This window comes from Protobothrops mucrosquamatus, unplaced genomic scaffold (genome assembly GCF_001527695.2).
Source record: "Protobothrops mucrosquamatus isolate PMUCROS unplaced genomic scaffold, P.Mucros_1.0 scaffold10260, whole genome shotgun sequence".
Classification (NCBI taxonomy): domain Eukaryota; kingdom Metazoa; phylum Chordata; class Lepidosauria; order Squamata; family Viperidae; genus Protobothrops; species Protobothrops mucrosquamatus.
The window spans coordinates 1-8,823 of record NW_015396047.1 but is presented as its reverse complement, the minus strand read 5'-3'; the positions used below and the strand labels follow the sequence as shown (position 1 = coordinate 8,823).

The following is an 8,823-nucleotide window of genomic DNA, read 5'->3' as shown; positions in this document are numbered from 1 at the left end:
CCTTCCTTCCTTCCTTCCTTCCTTCCTTCCTTCCTTCCTTCCTTCCTTCCTTCCTTCCTTCCTTCCTTCCTTCCTTCCTTCCTTCCTCTCACCCTCCGTTCCTTTTTCCCTGTTCCTTCCTCTGTTCCTTCCTTCTTCCCTCCCTTTTTCCCTCCTTCCCACCCTCCCTTCCTTCCCCCCTCCGTTCCTTCCTTCGCCTTCTCATCTCTTTCCTTCCCCCACGCTCAGGAAAGGGGTGATGGGAGGGGGAGAGATTGCCAGTGCTGCCATGTTGCCCCCGGTCTTGCTATCCTGCATGGGGGGGTCTGTGCCGGTGAAAGGAAAGCCTCGTGGCTGCGAGTTTGGAGGTGCTGGGGGGGGGCGCGGCACTGATCTACAACCTGGTTGCATCCATCAAAGCCAGAACGCGCTCAGCCTAAGATTCACTGGAACCAGCAAGGAGCTGCCTCACCGTCTCTGTCCTGCCCCCTGGGTGTGCGCACAGGAGACGGCCAGTGCGGCATCCTGGTGAAGTCAGCCTGTAGGGCAAGACAGCCAGCAGGGACGCTGGACTCCACTTGCGCGCGCACCCAGGTAGCAAGGCAAAGCTGCCCAGTGGATTTAATGCTGAGCGCATTCTGGCTTTGATGGACGCAACCAGGTTGTAGATCAGTGCCTGGGCCGGTCCTTCGCTCTTTCCAGAGCAGGTCCCTGGGCCGGACTGAACCACATATCGGGCCGCATGCGGCCCACAGGCCTTGTATTTGACATGTCTGCTGTAAGGCAAATTAGTTGCTGGGTTGTTGAAAGGAAATGCTAGTGACTGTGACAAAAAAATGTACATTTAAGTTTTCTCCTTTTATCACTTCTGTAGTGCTACTCTTCTGAACGCAAATAATCCTCTTTCATGGGTAATTCTTCACTAATACTTGGCTCTCTGGAGATGGGGCCAACAACATGGTCTTACTCTTTGGTAGTCCTCTTAAATACATTTTTTTCATCTATATACAAAAAAATGACTTGTTTATCTGCCTTTTTGTTTATTTCTTTTGGGGAATGAGATGGGCTACTTGTGAGGTATTGGAATTGCCCAGGGATCTTGAGTTGATTCTTCCTATCCCAGGGCATGGGTGGTATACGTAAGGCCAGTAGTGGAAGTCCAGGTTCCAGAACCTTTGCTATCAGCAGTTGTACCCTTGAACAGTGACAGTTGGGAAAAATATACATACATATATATTCCTATCTATCTATCTATCTATCTATCTATCTATCTATCTATCTATCTATCTATCTATCTATCTATCTATCTATCTATCTATCTATCTATCTATCATCTATAATTTTGGTGGGAGGATGCACAAAAATATCCTTTAACATGTATGTTTGGCCCTCCTGTGATCATTCCTTTCCTCAAGATGATAGGACCTTGGGCAGTCTATTGGCAAAGCCTTACTTCCCTCTAGTCTTGCAACACAGTGGCTTACCTGTGGTTACCATGGAGACAAAAAGAGCTTTCAGCCATGATAGGTCAGATAGGTGGAAGAACAGCATGGAAGGACCGTTTGGGAGGAGGATAGAGGCCTAGTGAGGATGGCTGGCAGGATGAGTATGATTTGTGAGAAAGAAGAATGGAGGATTAATTAGAAAAGTTTGCACCTTTGTGAGAGAAAAATACAGAAGAGGTAAGTATTTTCTGGAAATGCTATTGTTAATGTCTGGATGCGTATGTGTGTTCTCCCTAGATCAATTTTGGATTTTAACCTCTTTTTAAACTGGAACTTCTCTTCTGAATCAGTATTTATGCTGATCAAAGATAGGTGGCTACATTGACCTATTATGACATCATTTGTAAGACCATTCAATTTTTTTTTTCATTATAACCACCTTATTTATTTATCAAATTTCTACACTACTCATCTCACATCTGTGATCTTCTAGTATATTAGAGGTCCTTGTGGTGCAGAATTCAAAAGTTCAGTTTAAGCAAAACTATTCTGCATTTTTTTAAAAGTGTTGCTTTTTTTTTAAAAAAAGTGAGCTTAAATGCTTTAGATTAGGGCCTTGAGTCTGAAGTGGATGCCAAATCTGATGCAGTGTATATTGACCAAGATTCCTCCTATGAATAGTTCACTTCTTTTGCTTTTATTTATCTTATTTATTTAAATTTATTGGCAGTCTAACTCCAATATAATCTGGGAAGTACACAAAACTAGAAAAAAACATAAAAATAGCTAAACATTAAATAAGATAGATAGTATGGACTAAATTAATCTAATAAACAAATCAGATTGGTTTTAATTATTGGCTGAATAAGTTATATTGGCCTCCTTCACACTTAGCTACTATAAGTCTAGATTTACAAACCACTATGTCTGGGTTCTTGCATCATGCCAAAAGAAAATCAAAAGCCAAGCCTGTTGCTGTTCAGCATGATAAATTATTTTGCTTTTGTCTTAGTCTACTTTGACTTAATTCTCATTCCCCCTATTTAAAAAACCAAGTAATATTATTTATTGTCTCTAGAAAAGGTAGGAAATCCAAAGCTGTCTGTAAAATTTAGAAAAGCCAGATTTTCTTTTTAATATGAACTTTTAAAAGATTGTTTAACACTTTCTTCCATTAATCATGATGGCAAGAAACATGTTTATTTATCTTGCAGGTTTACTGTAAATATATTGACAAAAGTTAGCAATCTGCACATACCGATAGAAGAGAAACAGAGTTTGATTCCTCTAATAACAATCTGCTGCCGTGGCACACTGATTTTGGAGGAGGATATTTTCCTTCTCTAGGAATATACTTTGATTCCATGTTAATGCTAAGGGAAAATGTGGTCCTTTTTTATTAATGTACTAATCTCTGCATTTTTGTTGTTATCTATGGCTAGCAAACCAGGGTATAAGGCTGGAAGGGTTGAAATATGATCAGTTATGCTAGAAACTGTTCTGAAAGTCGGATAGTTAATTGTATGCCCATACAGATTACCATAAAGCTAGCTAGATGAGTCTTTTGCAGCAACACATTGCAAAATGTCTTGTGGCACCTTATATATGCCATATTTATTACTACAGATACTTTCATGGATTGTGATCTCCTTAGGCAGTTCCAGCTTGTCTACTAATCTGCTCTGATATTATTTCTCAAATCCTTCACAAATGGTCTCCATAATTGGATGAATAATGATGACATTCTCTTTGATACTTTTAGTTTTTTTGCTTCCACATTAAGTTGTGAAAAAAGATGCTTTGCCAGATACATTCACTCAGAGATTTGTTTACCACACAGGAGAAGTCCTGGCCTGGAGTGAACTACTTTGGGAATTGCATTTTGGTGGCTGCTATCATTAGATTTAGAAAACTGTAAAGGACTATCTTTTCTACCAACCACTCACTTACCTACTTATTCACTCACTCGTTCATTCTTTCCACTTACCATCTATCATTATCAGATTGACTCTTTTATTTGTTGATTAATTTACTTTGATTTTAACTTTCATTTTGGAACTTTCTGTACTTTCTGTTTTAACATTGTTGTTATCTGCTTTGCCTACTCATTTAAGTAGAAGGTGTAATAATCCATGGATGGATAAATAATAGATTGTGATTTTCTGTGTTGTGTGAACCCATCCAGTTATGATTGATTTAATACTTGGTTAAAATAATGAGTTGTATGAATAGACATTATTAAAAAATGAGAAGATTTCTTTTCTCGCCAAGAAATATTGAAACATACAAACACATTGATTGCTCAATGAAATTTTCTTTAACTGGAAAATTGGCCATGGTGTTTGAAGCCAATTGGCTTGTTTCAGCAATTGTTTTTTCCCTGTAAGCAAGTACAGTTGTTAGCTTTGTGTTGTTTCATCACAACATCAAACCATGATGTGCTTTCTGAACAGTGCCCTTATAGACGGGAGAGATGATGTGGGGAAATGGTAGTGGGAAAGAAGCACTATAACCTGGTTCTCGGGTAAGCAGGAAATGTACATGCAGAAATAAATCCCAGTAAAAAAACTTAAGAAGTCATGAGCGTCTCCCTCCCTTTTTATTTCCAGTTTAACTCTACACAAAATGTGTACACAGAATTCAAAGCAAACCTTGGCTGCCTAAATATGCAGACCTAGCCATGTTTATAATTAACGTGTTTAAAATTGGTTGCAACTGGTTTTAAAACATTTTTTCTAGTTCAATTGTATGAATGAACCTGTTTCTATGTAAGGTTGAAGTCAAGAAGACCCTTAATATCAAGAGGGAGGAAAAAGTGGAGGAGGTGAGAGGACTATAGGAATTTGGTCCTACTTGTAAAAGTAATTTTAAGTATCAGTTTAGGGTAATATGAAAAGTGGGCCTTTGTATAAGCTATCTGTAAGAGCCAAGGTCAGTTGATGGATATAGAAATAGATCTGTAAAATTCACTTTGTTTTCTGTCCTTTGGCTTTAGAAGGAAGTATAAATAATTAAGTGCTATCAATAAAGAAAGGTATTTGTAGCTCAGGGTTGAAATGAGGGGTCCTTGATCCTCTCCCAAGGACCTCTCAATGAAGTACTGTCTCTTTCAACACAACTCTTATAGAAATGAGGATGTGCTTGGGTTACATACTTTGAATATGCACCGTGATATGGTTGAAATGGTTTATTCAGAAGGAAACTTAACTCTACATTACCCCTAAAAGTGCAAGAATTGTAGTACATCAATGCCTTAGAAGGAGAATTTGTTACAAAATAATCTAGGCTTTGTAGTCCTCGACTTACAACTGTACTTAAGTGGTAATGGTCGTAAAGTAGGCTGATTAGGTGACCAACCTGATTTTATGACATTTTTTTGCAGTGGTCATTAAGTGAGCGCAGTAGTTGTAAAGCATCTGTCCTAGTTCTTAAGCGAGCAATACAGTCATTATGTGAACCAGTTGTTTGCTATGGGCATGCTTTTGCTGAAAACCAGAAGTAAATGCCATTTTCAGCAAAACTGTCATAGAAAACGATCACATGATCACAGATGCTGCAAACAGACACAAATGCAATCTTTTGCCCAGCCCCCAAAGTTTGGTCATGTGACAACAGGTGGGCCTCAACTGTCAGAACTTCAAATCTGGATCATAAGTAGCCCCCTGGTAGGTCTGTTGTAACTTTGAACAGTCATTAAGTGACAGGTTATTAATCATGAAGTACCTGTATAGAAATTATTTTCCAATAAGCTATAATATAGCAAGACAGGCTGTTAGCTTGAATTACACTAAGCTTTTAAGAATCTTGGGTTCCTTCAGAAGAATTTTGAAAGCTTGCGCTTTTGTTTAATTATGATTTGTTGTCTGGATATCATTGGGAATACTGATTTACACTAGCTATGGTCATTTCAAAGAAGCTAAATGAAGATGAACCTATTGCGACTTCTAAAACCAAATGTCTTGAAATTAACTGTAGCTATTTTTAATCATAAATTGATGTCTATTCAGCGTGGTATGGGAAATAGAGATTCTGAAAATAGAATCCATTTCTTCAGGCAGAATTATGTGCAATTTTATTCTCAGGTATGGCCCCTCCCTTGGATAACTAGATATAATATGGGTGGCTGTTAAGGTGTTAGACTAGAAGCAGAAAGACCCAAATTCAAGTTATTTTCAGCCATGGAATCTTACTGGATGATTTTTGGCCAGTTAAATCTTCCTCAATTTACTCTGTTTCACAGAATTGTTGATGTGGAGGAAAACATGGGAGGAGTGAGGACTATATACACTGTCTTGAGCTCTTGAAGGAAAGCAGAATATAAACCTATTAAATAAATGGGGATTACTGTCACATTCACATATTTTGCAATAGAAGTGGGATAGCGGAATTCCTAGAAAAAGAATTTCAGTGCAAAGTTCTATCGGAGGTTTCAATTATACCATACTATGTGCTTCTCTGTGTATCATAACATTTCTACAAGAATTTCAAAATTGCCGTTTCTAAGACATTGTATTCTCTTGTTCTGGCATAGCAGGCAATGCCTTACGTAGTAGTGCTTGTACGTCACACTGGGTCATTAAGTAATAATGTAGTAAAAGTTCCATGCTAGGTCTGCATGTGTCATCCTGCCACTTCCAAATCATCAATTTGTGCTTTGGTAAAATGGCTAAGCATGTAGATCACAGGCTATGTATGGTTGCACAAGCCACAAAGTGAAACTTCAGTTGTAGTGGAGCAGTTTAATATTAAATGGTTTCAGCTAAAGGAAAAATACCAAAATCTGACCTGAGTTCAAATCATACAGGATACCAAAGTAAGTTTAATTACTTTCAGCATTATTGGTTCATAATATTTGGAAATGGAGAGTACGTTTGCCAAGAAATAGAGAAAGTCTGCAAAAGTTTCCTTAAGCTAGCCATAGCCATGCCTTGCAATTTGACTAAGTCTTTGGTTTTGACAGTGTGTAGAGTAATATCATTGCTTTTTCTTTATGCAGCTGAACATATACAAATATTTTCCTTTTGCTATTCTTTAATGATTAGGTTCGTGATGCAGCAATAAATAGTCTTGTAGAAATCTACAGACATGTAGGTGAACGTGTAAGAGCTGATCTCAGCAAAAAGGGATTGCCACAGTCTCGGTGAGTGAATAGCTTCTCTTTCTGAGTTTTGTTCGTTTGTTTGTTAGGTTTTGAAGTCCACTTTTAAAAATCAGATTATTGTGAGGATTTGGCAACTCTCAGTTATGATACTATCTTACAAATAATGAGATTAAAACACATTCTGAATTAGTGGCATTTTATACGTGTATGTTCCTGGAAAAGTATGTGCAGGTAGTCTTCAATGTACAGCCATAATTGAGTCCACAATTTTGGTCATAAATTGTGATGGTTATAAAGCAGGTCACCACATGACTAAGACTTAGTTTTATAACCTTATTATGGCAGTCTTTAAGCAAAACTGACAGTTGTAAGGTGAATCCATTGTTTACTATAGGACAGTTTTTTCTGGAAACCAGAAATAAACACCAGTTTCCACAAAAATATCATAAATTGCCAGTGTATGTGAGCCAGTTATCAAGGGCCCCAAATGTGGTCATGTGATCATAGGGCGTCCTGGATGTTGAAAGTTTGGGTCATAAATAGGTCCATTGTCCATCACTAAACGACCAATTATAAGTTGAGGACTACCTGTATCTTTTGTTTCAGTAAATTAAAACTAAGACTGAAGAATGGACTAAATTTTCTCAGAGTAAGAGGAATATAGTTCAATTTATGTATAGGTTTGAAATTCCATAGTCTTTAAAATATTTAGCTTCTTTTGTTTTCATTTACATTTAATTAAAAAAAGAAGGACTTAAAATTAGAGACACAAATGTGCCTTATTTGATTGTCATTTAAGTGCTGCCAAAATCATTATTCTTCATTTTTTTCCAACCAGGCTGAACATCATTTTTACAAAATTTGATGAAGTCCAGAAATCCGGCACCATGATTCAAGGAGCTGGTGGTGAGTAGTAGTGTTTTCTTCAAATAAGATTATATCAGTGTTGTAAAGTCTTTAAAATTGTTTTAAATTTTCTTTTATTCTTAAACTATGAGGATCATGCTTTTCCAATTTGGCATATTACTTCTGGAGGAACATTTCATTATATATATAGACACTTTTATTAATGTATGTATGTATGTATGTATGTATGTATGTATGTATGTATGTATGTATGTATGTATGTATGTAAATATATTGGGCTGAAACCCAATGAATCAGTCCATATGCAATGTTAGAATATTTTCAGAATTATACAAATACGTCTTATGCTCATGTGATTTCTGCGACCTCTGCATGCTCAATTATTTCATAGTTTGAGGGGGGACTAAATTTTAATGTAAACAAAATACCTCACTATCTTATTTAAAGTCTGTAAAGTGTTGGTAAAAAGGATGATTTATGACAGTTAGGAGATTATCTAGATCAGCTTCCCCAACATATTGCTCTTCGAATGTTTTGGATTATAATTCCTATGTATTCTATCTAACCTCTGGAGAATACCAGATTGTGGAAGATTGTTCTTGCATAGATAAAATGGAATATTTTAAGGGTCAAAATTTGCATTGTCAGAGCAGCAGGTTTTCAAGTTGAATCATGGTTTTAAAAATGCCACCATATTATATGCTGGGCATGACTATCTAAACTTCACAGTGCTTTGCTTAACATTAAGTAACAAATATTAAGATGCTTTGTTTGACAAAGTTTGTCATTGAACAGAGATGTCAGATTTTGAGAACTAGTTTAGGATTTAACAAGCATTCATTGCAACTGTAAATGTATTCCAGAGTAAAGTGCTAGGTATAAGAGATTCATGCTGGATTTGATATTTTCTGTAGTCAATAAATAAGTGTTTAACTTAGAGAAAAGATACAATGTAATCTACTTACCTTTTCATTTGAGGAATTGATGATCATTGATGATCATCTTATGAAGGAATTGTTGGTTGAGAAATAATAGTTTTTGTGAACGCAAAGGCACAATTGGTATTATGTCCTCACTTCAGAAAGTAAGTTTATTTGTGTGTGTGTGTGCTTGCATGCACACATCTATGCATATTAGAGTGGTGGAGGTAATTTGATGGCGCAGATTAGTTGATTTATGTGTGATCAGTGCATAGTAAATAAATTAGGAAAAAATAGTCCCCACTTTCTTCAGCAAAAATAGATTCAAATTAATAGAAAGGTAATATTTGTTATTTGTTATTTACATGGCTTAGAGCTGCTCTAGTTAGCTCACTGTATGTGGCATGCAAGTCCTAATATGTAATTGGGATTAAAAACAATAAAAATCAAATTTAAAAACAAATTGTACATTATAATACTGGTGGTGATGTAAAACTGGAAAACATAACTG

At 36.6% G+C, this 8,823-nt stretch overlaps 1 protein-coding gene across 1 annotated transcript in view; it reads left to right on the top strand.

Moving 5' to 3' along the window:
* The window catches only part of LOC107301152 (CLIP-associating protein 1-like), a gene marked incomplete at both ends in the record, with an annotated part of 11,137 nt that extends 3,706 nt beyond the window's left edge, over window positions 1-7,431 (top strand). The window contains 2 exons of the mRNA XM_015830414.1: window positions 6,467-6,564; window positions 7,364-7,431. Coding sequence (XP_015685900.1) covers window positions 6,467-6,564; window positions 7,364-7,431 — 166 coding nt within the window. The remainder of the gene's footprint in view (window positions 1-6,466; window positions 6,565-7,363) is intronic.
* Between the last annotated feature and the right edge of the window lie 1,392 nt (window positions 7,432-8,823).